At 44.0% G+C, this 23,282-nt stretch overlaps 1 protein-coding gene across 1 annotated transcript; it reads right to left on the bottom strand.

Annotated features, from left to right (window-relative positions):
• Positions 1-406: 406 nt before the first annotated feature.
• On the bottom strand, positions 407-22,287 carry hip1rb (huntingtin interacting protein 1 related b). The gene is made up of 32 exons (XM_030417127.1): positions 21,967-22,287; positions 13,678-13,741; positions 13,083-13,225; positions 12,838-12,894; positions 12,555-12,635; positions 12,381-12,457; positions 11,336-11,397; positions 10,402-10,542; positions 10,158-10,215; positions 9,644-9,719; positions 9,204-9,371; positions 9,063-9,115; positions 8,881-8,953; positions 8,250-8,433; positions 8,069-8,157; positions 7,864-7,980; positions 7,660-7,761; positions 7,334-7,528; positions 6,430-6,577; positions 6,150-6,236; positions 5,937-6,044; positions 5,604-5,740; positions 4,872-4,982; positions 4,691-4,749; positions 4,517-4,547; positions 3,779-3,841; positions 3,539-3,639; positions 2,789-2,894; positions 2,469-2,592; positions 2,329-2,390; positions 1,696-1,923; positions 407-1,603 (listed from the first exon to the last, which is right to left on the bottom strand). The coding sequence occupies exons 1-32, from the start codon at positions 22,057-22,059 to the stop codon at positions 1,595-1,597; spliced, it is 3,207 nt and encodes a 1,068-aa protein (XP_030272987.1). The 5' UTR covers positions 22,060-22,287; the 3' UTR covers positions 407-1,594.
• Between the last annotated feature and the right edge of the window lie 995 nt (positions 22,288-23,282).

Below are 23,282 nucleotides of genomic sequence, written 5' to 3'. Positions count from 1 at the left end.
TATCCCATAATTATGATTGCTCCTGAAGGCATCATTCCTCTCCACGTTGACTCAAATTTCTACTGCGCATGTCATGATATTCCTACCTTCTATGTCCTGCAATGATTTTAAAATATCCCAACACTACTTGGCACTTGATACGGGCAGTTTATAAACAGTAAATAAAGGGTTTTTATTTTAGTATTTATTTAGTATTCATTAAAATACTGCCAATGTAATATCACAAAAAAAGTGGATTTGTTGTTAGGAATATAAAAACATGTAAAGCATATTTCACTTGAATATTTAGCTACCAAGACTACTTCATCAGTATCGCTCTTATTTAAGCATGGTTTGTGTGATAACGTTTTTAATAAATAATCGTTGCATTCTTCATGAGCTCGGAACAAGATGAAGCAACACAATGGGACATTAAATCAAACATTTATTGTTCATTTGTTTGACATTTACACTTCTTACAATGAGAAACCACCATTATCTTTACTAAAATATATTAATAGATCTGAGTGTATAAAGACATTTCGTACAGAGGAAAGACGGAACATAAAAAGATGCATTTTAAGACCCTGTAAGAAAAAGCGCCCAGAGACATAGAGGACTTGAACACCTTCATCATTAACTAACCCTAAATCTCCATATTCAGCCTAAAAGAAGCGTTTGATAATTAAGGACGCCTACATCCAATATTTCTACGCAATAATTAAGTCTACCTATATATGTCAACAAATCCTAGGCGCTCCTCTACTAAGGAGACACATTCAGGAGATGAGTGGATATAAATTATCCTTGATGCGTGTTGCACACTCCTTTACAGACTAGATGTCTTCACAGGTGATATTCAACGCATTAGTACAGTACATTTCAAGGCATCTGAGACAATCGTGTACTGTTGAGAAAGAAAGGTGTTTTGCACGTGAGAGGAAAACTGTCCATCGTAAAGGCAAAGCCAGAGGTATGTGAATCTCGCAGTAACACGGACACTCGTGACGTGATTCCCCAGTTTCCTTTACAGCGCACCACAACATAAAAAGCATAGTGTACATTAAGAGTAACGTGATGTGCTCTGTGATGAACGTCCAAAGTAGTGTGCAAAATGGTTTTCCAAAGACTGATCAAAAAGAAGTACAGACATAGAAGTACTAGATACACTGTCAATTTGTGATTATCATCAAGTTTTGTATCCTAAAAGCAGCGGTAATGCTCGATCATTTAAAATTCTTATGATGCAGAAAAAACCTCACACAGCCTAAAATTACACCATTAACCCTTTTTTTTGTTCTTATTGCAGTTAAAAACGGTTCTGCCTTGATGATGGCATGCGTACGTATCTTTAAAAAAAAAAAAAAAAACGGGGATAGAGACAGTATTTTGCGTTTACAGGCATCAGGGGTCAAAAATCAGGCTTCTCGTCCATTTTGGCAAAAAACTAAAACAAACAAAAAGAAAAGAAATGAGAAAAGGAAAACAATGACGCGCAGATTGAGGCAGAGGATTGTCAGCATAGAACTCAAAAGGAACGTTATGTTCATGAAAAGGCGATCTTTCTCTGGTTCAACCATCCGTCAGTGGAGCAGTTTCCTCCGCTGCTCAGGCATCATTTAAACTGCAACAGAGACAAATGAAGAGAAGATTTACCAACGAGTCAAATCTTACTTTCTCAAACACGACACGTTACCTTTTCGTCACCATCCTTACCATGCTTTTGGATGGTATGGTGGGTTTTTGGGCCAGCGCAGGTTTCTTCATGAGAGCAGGCTTGGAGGGTTTTGGTGACATGGTGCCAGCAGGGGCCGGCGAGGGCGAGCGGACGCCGTTCCCCTCTGGTTCAAGAGGGACTCCCGCCAACTCGTAGTGCTTCTTCCTCAGCTCGCCCAATCGCAGACGCTCGTTCTCCAAGTGACTTTCCAATTCGAGCACCTTCACCTGAGGGGCGAAGAGTGAATGTGTGGTCATCTGTGGTCAAAACTGTGTCTGCTAGTTTCAGCTTATTGTTTCAGCTGTATCAGCTGCATGACAAGCTTATTAATGTAAACCTACATTTAATATTTCAACATTCAACAGCACTTTATTTTATTTTATCCATGTCTGAAGATATTCATTTCAATTGGCAGGCTTCAGTTTTTTCAGATAAACTGAAAAACTGATAATGAAACTCATCCTAAAAGCACATTAATTTTTCTGAAATCAATACTAAAAGATCCAATGTGCAGGATTTAAGGTCCATACACACAGCAAACTGACACCAAAGAAGTCGCCGTGATGAAGGCTGACTGTTGCATCGCCTCACGTCTCCCGTGTCTCAGCCAGCAAGCTGCATAAAAACCTTACCTGCGACTCCATTTCTTCCTTTCTTAACTTGATGAGGGACATCCCAGAGAAGTCCATGGTATCTGCGCACGATAAAACAGGGTTATTAGGCGCTTGTCAGAGTCTACAAAGATCTTGTGGTCAGGTCAGGTTGCTCTCACCTTTCTCCTCCAGGTGCTCCTGGCCGGTCCTTGTTGACGCCACCACATTAGCTGCCATTTGGTTCACATGGCGAGAAGCCTGCTGGAGAGTCGTCAGCCTCGTACTGTTACGATCTGCCTTCACCTGAGTGCAGACGAGAACGCACGGGTGAAACACTAAACCACTGAACCTACAAACCTATTCACAGAAACTGATTGCACAGTCTATGTGGTACCACATATGCCAGCTTGATAATCAGTAGATATCAGTATATTTATACAGTACTTAAGCAAAACACATTTTTTAATCACTGTATTTCTCTTTGAAATGAGACTTTTACCTTTGAGGCAGCGACCAGCTGTGCCGTGCTAGCAGCGATCTCGTGGGAGCAGACAATCAGCTCTTCATATTTGCCGGTATGCAGCACCACTTTATCAGCAGACTCCCTGTGAGGAAGCAGGTAAAGACATAATAGCAGTTCAGTTCACCTGATCAGAAAGAGTGGAGTTTTGCACACTGGCTAAAACTGAAGTCCCTCCATTGACTTCAACTTGTACAAAATGCCGCAGCTCGACTCTTAACTGGTTTAAAAACATGTGAACACATCCTAACTATTTTAGCGTCCTGAGACTTGTTACCCATGTCTTTTAGAATTGATTTTAAAATACTTTTAATTACTTTCAAAGGCCATGTCTGGTTTGGCACCTCCCTAAATATCAGAGCTACATTCTGCCTGAGATCATCGGGCAAAACTCTGCTATCAGGTCCGAAGTCACAGCGTAAAGCTAAAGGTGATGATGGATTCTCTGTCGAAGCCCCCAAACGGTGGAAAACCCTGCCTGAAGAAATTAGGCGTGATGAATCAGGGTATACATCTGCTTTAACTCCTGATTTAGAAGCTTTAATCTTGTTTTATTATTCAGGTTTGACTTAATTTGCCTCCCTGTGTACTTTGTACTCTTTGTTGTCGCTACACTTGTATTTGTCCCTGCAATACCAGCTGTTTCCAGTAAGAATCACAGTCAATTTGCTAGTAGTGTGTAGATGAAATGCCTGTCATGACATAAACCGATTGTCCTGTATGACTTACACCATCTCTGTGGCTCCCCATCCCACGGCCTTGGCAGCAGAGATGAGTCCCTCAGTCCAGCGTGAGTTTCTGGCGTAGAACTCCTTAATGGTGGCTGCACCCTTAACGAGCAAAAACGACAGTACTGTTAGTCCCGTTTTGTTGTTTTACTGAATGGAACAGAACAGTTTGATCTCAGAAACAAAAGCTGTTGGACTCAAAACAAAAACCAAGCTGCCAGTTTTTTGGAGTGTGACTCACCCTCCCACCCTCGACAATCTCCTTTTGCAAGTCTGTGGATGCTATGATCAACATGCGGATGGCCTGCAGAAGAGTTGGATGACAGAGAAACAAGAGATTAAAAATAACACAAACACATTTGTACATTAGGATGTTAATCTGAAACAGGATACGTGTATTAGGGCTGGATATCACCAGGTACCTCGCGATACGATAGTATTACGATATTTTGCTCACGATAACGATAATATCACGATACAGCGATTCTGCGATAATCGATATATTGCAAGAAATTTAATCCACGATACATCACGATATCTGTGTCACTGAAGAAATTCAGAATTTATTGACTGCACTGAATCCATTTCACAGGAATTACAAAACATTGTCAATCAATTTTACATACACTCACTGACTACAGCTATCATTAAATATCTATATGTGTGTGTCTCAGAGCTACTTAAACCATTTTTTTTAATTTGATCTGGTTGTATCCCGATGTTTGAATAAGGATAAAGCTGTCCTCCGAAGAGGGGTGGTGGTGGTGGGCCAAAAAAAAATAAATAAATAAATAAATAAAATTATTTATTTATCTATTTTAATTTTTAAATATCGATATTTGGCACCAGTGTATCGATAACGTACCTCAAGACGAAATATCGCGATATATCGTAGTATCGATATTTTGGCACACCCCTAACGTGTATGCTGGATTGAGGAGAAATCGCATAATAGCTGAAACAAGTCAAACTACGGTACCTTCATCAGGTCTGTGCAGCTGAAAAGGATTCTGTAAGAGAGAAAGGATTAGTTATTGGTCTGATGAGAGATTTAGCTACGACTGTTGATTTTAGCTCAGATTTAACAAAATGGTTCATCTAGTTTCAAGCTGATGTTCAACTATTTCAAATAAAGTCCCAAAAGCGAACAAACCTTTCATTGACCTCCAGTTTTATTCCTGTTGTGTCCTTTCGTGCCTGATTCATCATTTCCTAAAGACAGAACAACAACAACACGTGACACTTATCAGTTACAACAGATACAATAATCACAGGTAGGAATCATTTTAGATAATAACAACAACACATCTCAGAGTGACATTTAAACCGCTTACGTCAATCCTGCGGACTGCCTCCTCTATAGCCGCTGATGTCGCAGCCATTTCCTTATCGACCAGGTCTCCTAGCTCTTCCTGACGAACGTCCGAGCCTTTTGGCCGCAGCTCCTGAAAGTAGCAAGAGAGAAAAGCAATTTAAAGGACTGGAGAATGGAATGACAAATTCAGGAGGTGGATGTCGGATGCGCCTTCTGCGGATTTCTTCTTTTTGTAGAGGGAAGCTAAGACGCATCAGTAATCCGACATCCACCGACATTTTTCTGCAGTTTATTTTTGGCCTCCTTGGCAGAAAAAAAAATATTCCATCAAAGGTTTTATCTCACATTAATGTTGGTTTGCTGATGGATGCTTATCTCACTTTCCCAGAAACGAGCAGTAGTAGTAGCAGCAGGAAGTTTAAAACAAAAACAAAAAACCTGCTGAACAGTTGCACCATTGTCCTCTTTGTTTGCAGCCAACCTACATTATATAACTGCACACGGTGATTAGAGAGATGGAGCTGTGGATATCTTGTGGAGATGCAGAGTGGGATGACAGATGTTGCAGATGATGGAGCGGATAAACACAAGGTATTTTTTGTAATCGTTTTTCTATCTAGCTTTAATTGTTTGGCAGTCGCAGTGTCCGTAAAGGGCAAACTGTCACATAAGTGTATTCATTAATTAACATACCTCTGTAAAGATTGTTATTCATATCATATATTACAGTAATCAGAGGCATGTCTCTCACCTGGCCCAAGTACAGGATCTTTTGAATGACTATGCGAATGGAGGCTGGGTCTGCCCTCTGTAGGGTGGTCTTGCTCTTCAGGTCCTTAAAGAACTGCAGACTCTCGGTGGCACAGCCTCTGCAGTTCTCTGTCAGTCCTGCAGGGTGTAACGGGGCAGTGATCAACCATCGACAATAACGCTGCATATGTCTTACACTCCGAAGCATTTGAAGACGGATTCAATCTGAAAATGTCGATTTATGTAACTGACATGCGGCTTTAAATGTGGATGTTTAGACTGAGTGATACTGAACGGGTGCAATGCCAGGACAGTAATCTGTGTTATTCCTTACGGTCTGCATGGTCAGTGGGTGCCATGTGTGCCGTGGCGCTGCCGTTGATGATTGTATCCGCAGCCAAGTGGGAGAATTGGGTCAGAGCCCTCAGCAGCCCTCCAGCATCTGGTTACAAGAGCATTGAGTAAGACAACAGTCTGCCACATTCACAGACACACTACAAGCTGCCGTGAGGTCGGCGGGATCATGTTGAATCAGAAGCAAACTTACCCCCCATGTTACGCAGATAATCGGCATGGCCCTTCTTCACTTTGTCTACCGAGCCCAGCGTGGCCTCCGCCCGACTTATGAGGTAATCTGTGTTTGGACAGATAGAGCATTTTTTTAAATACTCTCCTGAATAGACAACATATCGTTTGTGGTCAACTAGCCGGGGTCGAGGTCTTTGTAACACTCGATTTAGCTTTTCAATGTTTTTAATTCTCAATCACATTTCACATTTTTGCTGTTAATCTGTTCAGTTTACATCTGTGTGAAATGACAGTCTGACCTGGAGAACTGGTGCAGCGTACATGGAGGGGATCATCCAGCTTAGCTACCGCGTCTTGGATGATGTTCTCCGCCTCTGCGACGGTACCCTGCAGCAGAGCGAACTGCTCCTCCAGAAGCTTCTGCTTCAGCTGCTCCTCCTGACTTGACTACATGAATGCACAGAGAAATATACATTTAAAAAGGACATACACATGTTTGTCGTTTCATAGATCTTGTACTGACATACAGAAACTAGATTGTTGACGTTTGTATCAGAGCATCTCATGAAGCCATCCACCTAAGAGGAGAACACACAGCAGCGCATCTCTGTCCATTTTTGTGTTTTATGTGTTTTTCACCAATTAGTGAGGTCACTCAATCAAGATTACACTGCTGCACATTATTCCTGCAGTATTCAGCCTCAAAAGACGGTCTATCCTTCATAATGACGCAATTGTATAGTCTACCTTTGTACAATGAGGAAAGACTGTGTTTCAAGACTTTTTTCTTTCTACCTCTTCATGATTGTAGGATTAGATAATAGCACATCAACCAGCTCAGACGCATATAGTTATCACAGTTTTCTATGCTTTTGCAATGCTTTGAAAACTGATCATGAGTCATAGTCCTGATTGAGGACAAGTCTTAACTGCACGGTATTATCTTCAGGTTGCAATGATAAAAACTGCAATTCATGCAAACACAGTCATTGTAGAAAATATGCACGGTCATCCTCAGGAAATGTTTTGTAAAAAGTCACTGTTTTTTTAAATAGTATTTATGCGCACTGGTAATGTGTACTTTAAATAATTAGACTGCGTGTTTTTTATTCAGAAGGCAGACCTAAAATACTGCTGAATACGACTAAATGTACAGAGTGGAGGCTTGACGTTGCTGAGCTCAGCTCGACTGTCCCGACTGACCTTCTCCTGCAGTTTGCCTTGCAGCTCTCCCAGCTCCCTGCTGCTTCTCTCTCGCTCCTGCTGAAGCGACGACTGCTGCGCCTGCGCAGACTGCCGCAGAGACGACAGCTCCGCCTCCTTCTCACTCACGGATCGCATCAGACGCTCCTTCTCTGCCTGCAGAGCTGTCATTGAGCTGGAGACTTGTTCCGACGTCTAGAAGAGAGAGAAAAGAGCGATGAGGGCAGCCAGAGGAGGCAGATGGCTGATGAGAGGTCTAAATATTAAATGATGGTGAAACATCATGAAGGTCGTTGCTGCATTCAACATCCCAGGCGTACACTCACCTTCTCGCTGGTCTGCAAAGTCCCCTTGATACGTGTCACTTCTGCCATCTTCTCCTCCAGCTCTCTCCTCAGTTTCTCCATTTCAAACTTCTGCTCTTCCAGCTGCAGGGACATCAAAACAATAATAAACAATTAAACACAATCAAACAATATTATTGACATGCATCCAGCTGTTTTTCAAAAGTAAACCATCAGACCACCAACCTTCATGTCGGCCTCCTGTTTTATTCGATCGATCTCAAACGACAGCTGCTGTTTGGTCCTCTCCACCTCGTCCTGGGTCTGCTGGGTCACTGTAAGCATCTTCGCAGTGTCTGCACTCTGTCAGCACATTTACACATTTAGTGTTACCACACACAGCCAGGTGCAACATCAAACATCTCCGGACTGGTCTGAAGTCGGGCTGTACCTTCCGAAGCAGTTCGGCATGGCTGGCCACCAGCTCTGTGTGCTTCTCCTTCAGCTTGTTGTACCGCTGCTCAGTGGCCTGCGATCTTTCTGCACAACAAAGAGAGATGACAGCGTTAATGTCTGCACCTGAACACATATCGTCAGTGCATGTGAAAGAGTGTACCGACTACATGGCGTACTTTCTGCTTCGATGAAGGTGGTCTGTAGGCTCTCATGTTCAGCGTTACGGCGACGTGTAGCCTCCAGCTCCATGCGCAGTTGCTCGTTTTCCACAAGGGCCCGTTGTTTCTGAGCGCGCTGCTCTTCTAGTTCGGCCTCCAAACTGTTGATTTGGGACTTGAGCTGTGTGATGTAGCGTTGAGCCTTCAGAAGGGGAAAAAGTGAGATCAGCACCTCAGGAATAACCTACTGGTGTTATTGCAAACAGAGGCTGTTCAGTATTATTTAACATTCAACATAAAAATGTCAGTTTCACAAGATGCATTTATTTCAAAACACGTCATATTTTTATTCTGGCTAAATCTCATCGCCTAATCTTTATACACACACACAAGAGCATCTGCAGAGAAATGAGGAATGACACACAAAAAAAGCAAGAGGTTCCCAAGTTGAAACTGTATCTGTGACAGTCTTGCCTCATTCAGAGGCTACTTGCCACATTCCACATGTGAGGAGCAGTACTTGCATCCACCCAACACATGATCCAGATTCCTCTGCACATAGATAATAATGCCCTCTACCGTCTTCTATGGACATGAAAAATCATCCCAAACCTAAAACGGCAAGTGATTCAGTCCCAGCAGTCCGTACCTCTGCTTTGACTCTCTCCAGCTCTGCTCGCAGCAACTCTAGGTCTCTCTTCAGACTCTCAATCTGAAGATCTCTGTCAGACAGAAAACACAAAGTCATGGTGTGTTGGCACAGATCGCAGGCTGAAACCAAATACTCTTTATTGACAATAACAGGCTGAAGTGAGAAACACCCTGACTCACCTGTCATCGAAGCCGCCGTTCGGAGGTCCAAACGCCTTATCAAATATGTCCAGCTGCAAAGAAAGAGTACAACGGAAAAATTAAAGAAGCTGCACAACATTACCTTGTGAATGATCTGTGAAGCGTACATGTGTGCCATACCTGAGGCTGCGCCTGTACGCTGGACGTTGAGACGTCGCTGACCTCGATGAGGGGCTCGGGGTCGTCATCGTCATCGTCTTGTTGCTCTGGTTCCTCCTCGTCAGGGATGACCACCACCGGCTTCACGTGTTTGGCCAGCGAGGCCGCGTGCAGAAAGTTAGGCGGGGACTGACAAAGGGGACAGAGAAAAGATCGATATTGGTTAAACACTGCAACACTGTGGGATCATGTTCAGGTCAAATATCTCCAAAAAAAAAGAATGAAATATCGTCTTCAACGAAAAAACTATCACGTGGAATCTCAGCAGAATGCAGCTGTCTGTGCAAATAAGAAGTTTTCTCCAGTGTGACAGCACTGACAGCAGTCTTTGACATTCAAGATGGAGGCTGTGACTCAGCACTGAAGTCATCCCACCTCTCCCCATCCCTCTGTGCTCTTACATCAGGCAGTTTGGGAATCTGGATGAGTCTCTTGAAGTACATCATGTCTCTGGCTTTATTGAAGAAGGTCTTAAGGCTGTGGGACAAATAACAACACGTTACTCATCTCATACTCGTGCACTAGCTACAGGAAGTATACAGAGTCACGTCTCGTGAAGAAATGAAGCATGTTTAAGTCTGTCTGATGCACTCAAAGACAAACGCAGCATTAGGTAACACAATTAAACTTCATTATCGGTGATGAATATTTAATGTGCGGGGCTAACGGCACCCTCTTCCCTCTGAAATCAACAGCTGAGACATTAATGCGTCTGTGAGCGTCGACATCAGCTGACACACTAACAAAAAGCGTTGAGGACGAGACGGGACGCAGTGATTCGCATTGTTTTCAAAGCGCTGTGGACTGGGTGAGGCAGGATTGGGTTGCACACTTCCTTCTGGGAAAACAAAACGATTCCCTCTCCTTTGATGCGGTCGTCATTCATCCACAGCCTGAGGCCGGGGGATGACCTACCTGTGGAACTGGTCATGGAAACGTTCACGGTGTCCTTGTAAAGTGTCAGCTGGGAGGCCTGAAATCCACAAAAATAGAACACAGTTTGTTTTTTTTTATAATCGGGAAATGCTTTGGGACACATGAATAATCTCCAGGCTAATGATTTATTTGCGTTCTTTTGAGTAAGTCAACCATGAGCTGAGTGTGTGTGCTAAATGGCTTCTTTTTTTTTTTCCTTTGTTTGTTTAATAACGGTTCTTACAGGCATGGAGCTTGAACAGCAGCTTGACGGTGAAGTGGTAGAGGTGACTACAGTCCTGGATCACTTGGATGAGCGGAGACAGCCGACACTGGCCCGATGTGAGCGTGGAGATGGCGATGGATGTGTTGAGCTGTCGGATAACTGGGAGAGAGGTCAGACAACATGTTGAGCATCCCTCTAAAGTCACTTTTCCAAAACATTTACCACTCTTCCTGTCCCGCTGCACCCTTCATCTACTAGTTTCTGAATGATATGTAGTCCTCATTGTATAATTGATAACTGCTAATTGTGGTGCAAACGTAAGCTACTTTTACCCATTCTTAAATCACCATTCTGATACCACTGGTCGAATAAAGTGCAGCCTCTTTCATTGAGTGAGTTGCTGCTGCAGAGTTAGTTTACACAGTCGGCTCTCTTGTTACTTGTGCACCAAGCTGCCCGGTTGACGGAGCAACAATAGCCTACATACTTTCTGCAACATGCCAACATCGATAAGGAGGTAATGACTTCAAAGCAGAGCGCTGAGACCAAGAACAAGTACAAGGCGTTTTTTTCACAGTACAGCTTCAAAAATGTTTACGGTGTTGACATGTGATCCCAGGCCAACACCCTGGATGTCTGGGAGGAGGGTACCACTGCAGTCAAACGGAAGGAAGCTGACTTAATGTCCTCTAATTGCAGGCATTTCCTCATCACTTATCAACAAATGTAGGCAAAACAGCAGCATTAAAACTATGCCCAGTGATTGTAAATCACTTTTTTTGGTTTAAATGGATACAGGGTAAAAACACAGTAACTCCTTCTTTAAAAGGCTCTTGGCTTTTGTTCATAAATAGATAATGTCAGCAGGTTGCAGCCCTTTACTGTAGCTCAAATTTCTCTTCCTTGGAAGAGGAGGATGGGGGGGGAAAAGTGGGAGGAGGTTTCTTTTCACCTGTCTCCGCCAGCCTCAGCTCTGAGTCCAAGTAATCGAACACCTCCACTGTGAGCTGGAACCTGCAGGAGAGAAGTTGATACCTTCATTAGACAAAAAGAGGCCCCACTCAGGAACAGCGACTCAATGTTTACATGCACGAAATATTCATACTTGGCAGTTTAAGGCTAATAAAAATACATATTCCACTTTGATTCCCGTTTACATAAACACGCATTAGTTCAAAAGACTGGCATTGTGATATTTGTGTATCCAGTCTTTCATACTGTTTATAAAGTGTGTTTCACCTCCTGACCAATAACGTGGGCTTTTCTTTAGAGCATGCATCTCTGGCCCGGCCTCGCAGCCCGTTGGCCTCGGCAACGCACAGACTTGACCGTAAACAGGCAAGAGGCTGGCCCGAGCCCAATGTCCACACTCACAGACCCACAGACTTTGAGGCGCTTTCCCTGTAAATCTTGCAAGGATTTAGAGCTGTCCCACTGTCAAATCGTCAATTGCACGAGGGCTCCGTCGCTGACATTTTGAGCCCCTGAGCGGCCGCTCTTCGTAAGAACGCATTTCTGCAGACTTTGCCTCAAGGAATTAGCCAATTTTTATTCACAAACGGACATTTTCTAAATCACTACCTAGCATTTGACATGTTTCTTTTTGTGTTAACGTGTTCAAAACCTACAAAAGCTTAAAAAGAAACTGTACAAAAAGGCTGTCACATTCCTATTACACCATTTCAGCCCCTTGGTGCCTTTTCTCACTCAGATCACCAGGTGACTGGGATTGGGCAGCTGCATGTTGCAGGTGCCGTAAAAACCCCGGAGACCACGAGCTGTATGAAATTCTGAATATGTTAATTTTCAGAATAATAGTAAAATATTCATACGCATGTAAATGAAGTCAATGGTGACGTGACTGTGTAAAATTAAATGAGCAGCAGGACTTGTCTGTTTATAATTTGATCTGGGAGGTAGCAGCTGCGCTTCTGACTGACGATGGTTGGGATTTAAGGTTGAACGGAAGTCACTTTCAGCCGTATTTGAAAACTCACACGTTATTAATGTCTGTTCCTGCAGTGCGCTCCAGGACTTCATCCGTGACCTCCAGGTTCGGTGGGATATCTGAATGCTGCAGAGGAACATTTGAGGCGGTTTTAGTGCCGACTCCTATAATGCATCTTGCCAACATAACAAGTGGTCGCAGATTCGATCGAGGATGCTCTTACCTTGGTGTGAAACTCCATTTTTGTGCAGAGCAGCTTGCTATACAGAGCCACCAGCTGTCCGTATCTGTCATGGAGGTTGCTCTGGAGGCCACAGGAGCAGACAAAGAAAGCAATTGAGTACAAACGGTTGAAGATTAAGTTGACGCTTACTTGTGGCGGGAGATCATTTCAGGCTTTTGCAGGAAATCAAGTGAACCACACACATTGATATTTCTACTGCATACTTTTGTGCTTATCGACACGATTTAATGTAAAAAAAAACAAACAAACAAAAAAAACTCACCCATAGTTTTCCAATTTCAACTAGAGAGCTGTGATGTCTCATGCAGTCTTGAAGAACCTGGAGGTGACAGCTTCAATCAGTACTCAGTGACATCATACCATGTGTGTTTGGACATGTAACAGTCTCAGCATCTTACATCCCACACCGTCACAGGTGATAGTGAGGGATTAAAGCATCCTCTCCACACCACTCTTTAAACATCTCCCTTGGGTCACAGATAGTAGCAGGTGGTTTTGGTGCCTTACGTTGCGGTGTCCGTCCCGCAGGACTTTGTGCAGTACGTTGCAGAACTTCCAGCAGAGGATGGAGCTGCTGTGCAGAGGGAAGCCCAGCGCGTAGGACCAGAAGGTGTAGGCTCCCTTCTCCCTGTGAGTCCCCAGGATGATTCCTGTTGTTCTGTCGTTCAGGAAGCACAAACTGGAGGTGTTTTCCGGTGGAGCCCCGTGGACAAAATGAAGGCTACGCTCATAGGGGTTCAGCTCCATTCCATCAGCTTCTCTCTGCGGTATGCTATTGTTTTACACTTCCGAATTATGACTGCTATTGTTCGACCACACATTCCAATCTTCAAGTCAAACAGGAAATATGTCAAACAACAGAATCTTTTAAAAAATGCTGTTTCATGGTGACTTGATATGGATGCTGACTGTGCTGCAACTGAAGCTAAACAATGACAAACTGTGACAGTGAAAATAAAAACTGTGACAACTTAGCCTCAAAACAAAGACTCTAATATGAGTATCTTACATTCAAGGCCGTATAATAAATTATAAAGCAGTCATGCACAAACTACTGATCTAAACAGAAGTTGTCTGTTTGTTTGTTTTATTTTAAGGATACGTCGTGCATGTTTCTCCTTCACGGGCGTCTCTGCGGAGTTGATGGCTTTGCTGATGCTGCTCAGCTGAATGGAGAGGAAAGAAAAAAAAGGAGAGGAGTTAATCTGAGATCTTGTTCGTTTGCATCTCCACCCACACAATCATCAGTCGCAGGGCTTACAATAGCCCCAACGACAAATATGCCACAAGTGAGAATGCAAATATAGACCGGGAGTCAAAGGCATGATAAGAGGCTGCGCTGCAATGGCAGGAATGAATCAGAGAAACAATGACTGCACTGTGTATACACACCGTGTTGCACAGACGGACTTCCGTCGCTCTCTCCGTATGGTGAGACTGATTTTAACAGAGCAAAAACGAGCAACAACTTGACTTCCTCTGTGGTATTTAGCTTTACATCTTGTTATCTATGGGAGCCAAGGTCAAAGAAGGCTAACCCTGCTTCGACAGAGAAAGTTGTTAATTAACCCCCTGATCGTGAACCTGAGAGCGTCAGTGGAAACGCATCACACACGGCGAGCTGCTCCTCAACCTGTCCAGCAGGTAAAGCAAGTGTCGCAGGAAGGGAGAGCCACAGAGAAACACAAACAGTCCGGATGTGTTCGCCTTTTTTAATGAACGTCAGGTGCAGTGCACCTCAGCCACAGAACGATTACTGCCTGATACAGTCGAGCAACAATAGAGTGCTTTTCATGGTCAATAACATTTCAGCTCAGAGACTCCATTTGGAGGGCTCGACTCATTCTGCCACTCTGCTCAAAAGACTTCTGAGCAAGACGCTGAAATCAGCTGCAGGTAGCGTCCATTTGTCGGTCGATAGCAGGATTGCACAAAAACTGCTGAACAGATTTCCATGAAGCATGACCGGAGGACGGGTTTCAGTCCAGAATATAGAGATCTGGATGTTGCACCTTACGTTTTGACTCACTGTGTAGCCGTAGCTCCACGGTTGCTGTTTTGCTGCCGACCTCGCTCTGCACTGTGTATTTTAGTCCTTCATGAATTATTTCCAAGGCCAACTGAATTTCTAGCTGCAAGATTGTTCAATCATAAGCAACCACGGGAAGAAGCACGCACACACGTGTCCGAAATCACACACTCGTTCAGTTTTACATAGTGGACGAGAAAGTGAGGTCATCGGGCAAATGAAAAAATAGTTTTGGACAATGTTCAGGTCATTTTATTCACCGTGCATTCGATTAATATATAATCGGGCAGTGAGTGATTTCGGACACTCTCTTCCAGTTTCTCTTGTTGAGGTTCATAAGTCTGAAAACAAAGGAAAAGGAAAAGACAAGACGGAGAAAAATAACTCTCTTTCTCCTCCTTCCTGCCTTTAATTCACTATGAATCATCTACTAAAATTCATCACAAGCCCGACAGCGCAGGAGCAGAGTGTACAACAACTACCCCTGATAAAAATCAAACATGCTTGACCACGAAGTAGCCGTTTGGGATCCTACAAGACTCCCCGGCACATAACGATTACATGATGATCAAAGCGGCGGCTAGACAGCACAATTAGCAGTGGACTACTGCGGCGCCACCCACGGCTAAATAAGTCCTGTGGTGTGCCCCGCCTCGAGTCACAATCCGGCGCTGTGTTTCATGACGGAAGCGTGCTGAGGTTACGGTCATGTGTCCCACTGATGTGATGCAATCAACAAGAGCTGCTAGTCTTGTTTAAACCTGCTGGAAATAAAAAAAAAAAAAGCTGGGTGCACATTATGGATACTCTTTATTCTTTATCCCAAGATGCTTAGCTATGATTATTCTAATATTTGGTGGGCTTATGTCAAATCGTGCCATTAACCTGCCGATATTATGATTTGAAAAAAGAGGGAGATTTTCTGGGATATTGGCATATATAACCCAGAATTCATAGCTGACGGTAACATAAACAGACAAAAGCTACAAAAAAGTGGTCAAGACTAACTAAAAGAAGAGGAAGAAAGAAGAGTATAAAGTCTTGAGAGTGGAGGCATACACAGGCAAGTGAGACAGGAAACAATGGTCAATAAAAAATCTTCCCACTCCACCGAGTTGACTGATTGTTAAGCTGAATGTGGAAACGGTGCGATTGTCGATTCTGTCTGATATCAAGCAAGGTCTGGCACCAACTTGAGGCAAATTTGGAAGCCACTCTTCACCTGTTTCACGCAGTTTCAGGGGCAAACTGAGGGGAGCCAACACAGGGAGTGACGCACGCCAGTCAGCATGTGCGATAGTTTGGGCTGCCAGGTACCGCGACACACATCCCGCAACGACAAATACATTTCCGTGCCAAGGCGAGCTGGTCAGCATGCCAACTTCAGCATCTCTTTCACACAATAGCCACAAAGACGTCTAATCTGTTCCGCCTGAAGAATGTTTCAAACTAAAATTCCAGACATATCTTACACACTGCACCTTTAAAACACATCTGTTAAAGCCAGCTTCTAATCCAACACACAGTTCAAGCGTTAAAGCAGCACCATCTTCAATCTCAGACCCTGTTTCATAACTCCCAAACCATCTTCCTGCATTACAAAAAAAAAATCTCCTTCAACATGACGGTGTGATATGTGATGGAATCGGATGAACTGGTTCTTTGGTCTTTGCCTCAAACACAAGCTTAGACATCCATGTCACATCTTTGTTTTAAAAAAAACACAATTACATATCAGCAGAAGAGGCCTTAATCCCACAAAACACTATAAAAGCCTCTTTAATACATTACAAAACCGAGGAGTCACCACCCCGACCAACACACACACACACACAACAACATACATGGCCACAACACAAAGCACAGAGGGGTTACTGTGGCGTCTCAGAGAGAGAGAGGGGTGTACTGGTTAATGGGAGACTCCCCCCGCCCGCCGCCCGCCTCTGACGCAAATGAACCGCTAGCCCCCTCGTTTACACAGGGCAAGTGCAGTGGGCTAGCGTGGAGGCCCGGGTGACAATGAGGGGTTTGTTCGGGGAGGAAGGCCGACAGCTGGGGTAGAAGATTGAGTTGGATGGGGGCCGCGCTCTGGCACACAGAGCCTGGCACTGAGGCCTCAACAGATGGCCGCTGAGCAGCGAGGCTGCAGGGAGACTCTCATAGTACATTCAGAATGGCTGTCAGTCAGAGAGCGGCGAGGGAGCGCGGAGGAGGAAGGAGGACGAGAGGTGGAAGGCGACCAAATACTAGGTACAGTTGACAGGGTGTTGTATCGCCGCCCACGATTGGTCGAATCGTCAGCCTTTTTGATAATCATTGTTTCAGTCAACCAAAAACCTCAAACGTTTGCTGGTTAAAGCTTCATTAATGTTAGAATTTGCTGATTTTAATTGTCAGTTATGAACGAAGATGAAGAGTCTTTGGGCTGTCGATTTCCAGTACACATTCCCTTACATGCCCTTGCTGAAGGCTGCTGTGGAAGAAATACGCGCCGCCTGCATTGGGATCAAACTAAAGGAGCAACCCTTCGATTACTAGCAGGGCTGCAAGTAATGATCATTTTAATAATCTATGAACCGGACAGTTATTTTCTGGATTAGTCGTTTGGTCCGTAATCATCAGGAAACGGTGAAGATCACAGCGTCTTTGAGAACAAGGTGACTTCATCAAGTGCGATTATAGTCTGATCGATTAATCAACTCATCACTACAGCTCTGATTACTAGCCGGCTTCTTTAACAGCCTGCAAATCTAACTACTATTACTTTACTGTAAACTCAAGCGTTTGTTAAGCTCCGCTACAGCACAAGTGACAACGATCTCGCCATCCAGCTACACACAGGTCACACACCAGCACGCACAGATACCATTTCCTTAACGCCATGGTCAAAAAGGTAAGTCAGATGAGATCCAAACATTTTACTAACAGAGCATTTCCGTCCAAGCGCTGCAGACATGCCGACGCTGTTCGACGGCGTGGCTGAAAGCGATGAGTTGGTGCTGCATCTGGTTCAAGTAAATCCCCCGACCGGCAGAGAGGAGAAGTGAGAGGGAGGGAAAGCCTGGACTAATCCCTGAGGCCTGCCATAAGGTCCACTGCCAGCTAGCATTACTGTACTCTCACTCCGCCGCACGCTGCATTTATACCTCCAACCTTGAGGTGTCTCTGCTTACCTTGTCATCCTTGCTTTTCAACAGTGTGTCCATGTGCTTGGACATCCCGTTCGTGGCACAGTGTGTGAAGTTAATGAAGACAAAGCATCAGCGCTACACCCGAGCTGCTTCTCGCTGGACATAATGCCCCAAGCAAGAGCACTTATTGCACGTCCTTATCAGCTTAATTCAACAGACTGCTGCTGGGGATCTGGCTAACAAGGTCACACAAACACTGTTTACACCCGTTAGCTGAAGTTAGTTACATGTGGCACTGATAATGCAAACAACTCACCTGGCCGGTGTGTTAACTCTGTGGGAGCAAAGAAGGAAACGCCAAGTGAACGGTTCTTGGCACCGTTTTCACTTGGGGATCTGATCTATTCTTTCTCAGATCAAATGGTTTTTAAAAAAAAAAGTAATTTGGGTATTCTTATTAACTTCTTACTGTGTTGCTTCTCTGCACTCACACAGCTTTGTTGTCCCGTTTCTGATTAAACTAGCACAGCCTCTCCCACATCAACACAGGCAATAATTCTCAGACACACACGAGCTCACAGTGGACTTATTCTCCCTCAAACTGCTCATCAAGCCACTATCATGGTGTTAACGCAAATAAAACACTTTAAAAATGTACATAAAGGGCAAAACAGTTATATACAGTCAACACAGCTGTTGAGCATCTGATGTTCTGCAAAGTTTTAATCCCTCACGTGTGTCTTCTTTACGCTTACTGCTTAATATCAAGGACACACCTGAATATCCGGCTACTATAAAAACATTTTGAAGCCACAGATGAAACAAAACACGCTCCAGACAGATCAAGTTTCAACTTTAGTCTCGATGAGGTGGTGCTTGTACCGATTTCATCCACAGGGGGCGCCAAAAACATACAAATTAAAGTTCCTTGTAGCTGCTTTAAAGTAACCACCGACTTTATATATTACATTTTGTTTACTCGTCATCACTGAGAGACAATTTATTAGATTATATGCAGCTTTGTGCTACTTTTTGACACACGCAGCAGAACTCCTATAAACACATTTTAACATGCAAAACTGCCCTTTAAGTTTTGGAAATATGACAACAAAAGGAAAACGGAAGAGGATGACCTTCAGTAAGAAAGCGTGAATAAATCAGGGGAACCACTGAACGGCTACACAGATAGAAGTTGCATCTTCATCTCTTAATTAAGTTATGATAAACTAAAATATTCAACAAAAGATAAACTGTTCTTTGGCCAATTTGCGGAGCTGGTTATTTCGCTCGTGATTCACATGATGTCCATGATTAGGAAGATTAGCGGTTCGCAGCCTGGGTCGCAAAACATATACCGAATGTACCATAGCAGAGACACATTATTATGATTCAATACTGGGTTTCAGACTTTAACATCGGTCTATTTTCAGTGAAAATATAAAGGATATTATGGGCATCGTGAGCACGTGTTTTGTAAATAATGCATGAGCGTTACATGTGCGCCTGGTACGGTTACAAGAGCGTCTAGTCCAGAAAAAATACAGGACTGAAGATTTTTTTTTTTTGGAAACACTTTGACAGAAATGTTAAAAGGTCGAAGTGAAAGCTTTTTTTGACGGATGCTACCATAAGACCTCGCCACGACAATTTTATTTATTAGACTGTAAATTCTTTTCATTCTCTGTCCACTCTCCCACTCACTCAGGAGCTGTGTTTATCCTCTGGTTCTCCCATCCCCCCCCTTCCCTCCCTCATGGACGCTCACTCAGGCAACAGGAGCGAGGGAAAGCAAACACCACACACACACACACACACACACACAGGACGCTGTGTGAGACATTTCACCTTGGTACCGAGGACAACATGAAGGGAGGGGAACACAGGAGAGAGTGAGAGTGGGGTGCAGAAGAGGATTCAGCGAGTGTAGTGGATGAGTCAGCAGTACTGAGGAGCTCTTCGACAAGAGAAATATTTATCCATTAGAGAAACAGGACTCCCTCCAACACACCACAGGTTATAATTAAAAGAATTTTAACCAATGGCTGCACAGTTGGGTCGATTAATCACAACACATCGAGGCTCGATGAGTCTTCAGATCCGTTAAACGACTTCAATCGGAAGGCGGTAAAAGAGCCGCACCATGAAGTTCATGGGAAAATGTTGAACGTCAGCCAATCAGGAGTCGGGAGTCTTTCCTCACACTGCCCCGCTTCATTTGCATGTTGCCTGGTGGATCCATGCAGCTGAGCAGTGGTGACTTCTTCCTCCCCTGCTGCTGCACACGACATCCGACAGTCATACAGACGAGGAGGACGCCTGTTCAAAGCAGTAAACTGAACTAGTTCCTCTGCTCTCTGAATATCCTAGAAGTTTTAAACAACACTTTGACATTTGTCTTATACACACACACACACACACATGTCGAGTCGAGCTTTTGTTGAACGGCATGGAAGTAGTGACGCAACGATTTCTAGTTTTGAAATCAAAACCGTGTCTACTCTAGCGCTTATTAGCATATACGCTGTATATTAAAGGATGAGTTCACCCAAGAGTGAAAAATCAGTCATTGCTTTCTGACCCTCACGTCGATGGAAAATCAGTTTCTGGAGCTTCACAGCAAAACTGTGCTGCAGCATTCTCCTGAACAGCTGAAGTAGACGGGGACTTGTTTTATAAAAATCAAATCGACGACTAATATAAAAAGAAATTGCTCCACGTGTCGCATCCAGCATGAATCAGGATCCCAAATTGATTAGAAAAGACTTCATCTACACCCGTTTTAAAGATGAAATCTTCGCTGTAGCAGCTAAGCTAAAGGTTAGCGCACGAGCTCAACCTCACGCCAACAGTTCGAATATTGTCTTTTTCAAACGAATTCAGGATCTCTGGGCTTCTGGAGACCTGGAGCTGTATGGAGCCATTTTATATCTTTTATTCTACTGTTTTTAAAAGAAACAAGTCTCCAGCTACTTCAGTTTTTCAGGAAAACGCTGCTACGCCGTTTTGCTGCGAAGCTCCCGAAATGCTTTGTGGACGCAACGTCCCGTCAGCATCAGCGAGCAGATGAAGATTGATGTTTTTGTTTTACATTTTTGGGTGAACTTATCTTTTAAAAGCACGTGAAAAGATCTGATTGTGATCACGTATAAAGGAGGACAGACAGGCAGGTTTTTGACCGGCTCAGCTCCACCTCTTTGCTTGCGCTTATAAAACATTGACAGAGGAACATACACACCCAGCGCCGGAAAGGTTCAGCCAATCGAAGATAACGCAAATACTGAAAGTGCTGCGAGTCTGAGCTCCGGAGCAGCTGTTTCACGGTTTGTTTAGTTACTCAACCTCCTTTGAGTCTCACGTTTCCAAGTCAGACCGAGGCGTGTGCTTCACTTGAAAACAGCAACTCTTCACGACCCGCTGGTTCGTCTTTTAACAGGGTTTCTGGCATTTCAGTCGACAGCACTCGTCTACAAAACACAAATCGTGTCTCGCTGGTGTGTGATGGTGAGGAGCATGGGCAAGTTTGCAGACGACTGCAGTGTCGTTAAGAGCCAGAAACCACAAAGCACCTGTTGTTGTAGGAAACAAACCTCATTCCTTCAAGCGCACACATTCAAAAACTCAGACTTCTCGGAGTAAAACCCCAAACTTAAAGCTCTTCTCTTCCTGTTTTCTACACGGTTTATCCAACAAGGAGGCGAGAAATGTCTGTAATGGAAGAAAGGTGGCCAAACAGGACGGACTAGATCAGCACGATGGACAGATCTGAGCGAGGAATGAATGGTGTCACCACACGGATCTGTGTGGACTTTATCACGCTCAGCTGGTCAGATCTCTGAGCGGTGACCTTTTTAGGAGATGCTGATCTTTGAGACAGCTCGTGCACCTCTGATGATGCTGCTGCTGCTGCTGCTGCTGCTGCTGACATTCATCCTGAAGTGGCTCATTTTCTAAAAATAAAAAAACACATCTGGTGTGTGAGACACATTCTGCTTTGGTGAGAGACCAAAGCTGAATCTTGATGCAGAGGCTCTTTGATCCACCAGTTCAAACAATTAATTCCCAGAGTCAACTTAGTTAATTGGAGACGTGGCCTATGCGGTACACTGTGATCACCGCACACACACGCACGGTGCCACAGCAGGCCTGAATAAAGCGCAGGTTTGTCTGAAAATCCTCCCCCCCAACATGACGAATCAGCCCCTTTGTGTTTATTCCTATTTTCTTTTCTTACCTGCTGCTTGTCAAAATGCTCCCTCTCCGCTCCGAGGTTGGCTTCAACCCGCCTGCTCTTCACCCGTGTGGGCACCTGTCTTATGCTGTTCATCCTCCCGGTGCTTCACGACGAACTGTTCCAGCGAGAATTAATCCACCGCTTTTACAAAAAAAAAAAGGGGGAAAAACACACATATATCACAGTGTTTCTTCTTCTATCTTCTCTCCAGATTCCGGGCTGTCTGTGTGTGTGTGTCACCGGCAGGCATCTCCACACGGCGGCTTCATTACTCGGTGATGCGTCGCGGCTGAAGGAGGAAGAGCAAATGAGCGTGTGCGCCTCGTATTACGCGTTCGGATCCTCCCCCAAGGTGGAGGAAATCATCATCATCATCATCATCATCACCACCACCATGTCCTCTGCGAGCCGACATCCTCTCACACCGCATGACAGCATTGTCTGCATTTATCACACTTCTGGTATGACAAGTGTGTTTTTGTTGTTTTGTTTTTAAAAAACCAGCTTCTCCCTTTTTCTTTTTCTTCTTCGTCTCCTGTCTCGGCTGAGCACGGTGACGTCACCACAATGAAATCACTAGGATTACTTCACAGGGTTTATTTATTTATTATTTTTTTGGGTTTGTTTTAATCCCGAGATTGGATCTAGCTTTAACAATAAACAGCCGAGGCAGCCGATGAGCATGAACCAGGAAGTGAAGCTCACAGAGGATGTGTCAGGGAAATATGAGCCAGGCCTGCAACTTTACAACTACAGCTTTATGTAGCCTACTCATTTATTGGGCTCTATAAACTCAGAAATGTAATGTTTAATGATATAATGACGCCAACATAGAAACATATATTTACTCTTTCCGTAACTGAATAAACAAGCTGTTCTCAGAGGACACTGTTAGAAAGGTGGCAGGGTCCGCCACAGTGTGAAATTGTGTTGTCCTTTAAAGTAATAATCTCAAATAAATAACTGTTAAAGGGAAACCCCGGCCAAAATGCAACCAGACCTTTGTTTAAAAGCATATCTCTCCTCCACGGAACAAGCTGCTGCTAACGTGAGATGTTCAAAAACTTTCTTTTTTGTAAACTCTGTGTACACAAACAATGTTCTCAATGCTCGTGTTCATGTGTAGGGACCCTGGTGATACTACTAGCAAATTTTTCAGTTGTGTCGAGTCTCTTAGTGTTTTAAAAATAGGCGCTATCGTAAAGTTGCCCCAGCATGCCATTGAAAATTAGTTTGACCCAAAAACGAAAATATGGTCGATTTAAAAGTGCCTCTTTTGTCGTAATTATGCTTTTACACAAAGGTTTGACTCATAT

The sequence above is a fragment of the Sparus aurata genome, chromosome 5 (assembly GCF_900880675.1).
Source record: "Sparus aurata chromosome 5, fSpaAur1.1, whole genome shotgun sequence".
Lineage (NCBI taxonomy): Eukaryota > Metazoa > Chordata > Actinopteri > Spariformes > Sparidae > Sparus > Sparus aurata.
This window is presented reverse-complemented; position numbering and strand designations above follow the sequence as displayed.

Coding starts and splice junctions, on each gene's coding strand:
- hip1rb (XM_030417127.1), bottom strand. CDS start 22,059: ATGAACAGCATAAGACAGGTGCCCACACGGGTGAAGAGCAGGCGGGTT. Junction 10,543..11,335: donor GCTGAGGCTGGCGGAGACAG/GTGAAAAGAAAC, acceptor CCTCTCTCCCAG/TTATCCGACAGCTCAACACA. Junction 6,045..6,149: donor TTATCTGCGTAACATGGGGG/GTAAGTTTGCTT, acceptor TCTTGTAACCAG/ATGCTGGAGGGCTGCTGAGG.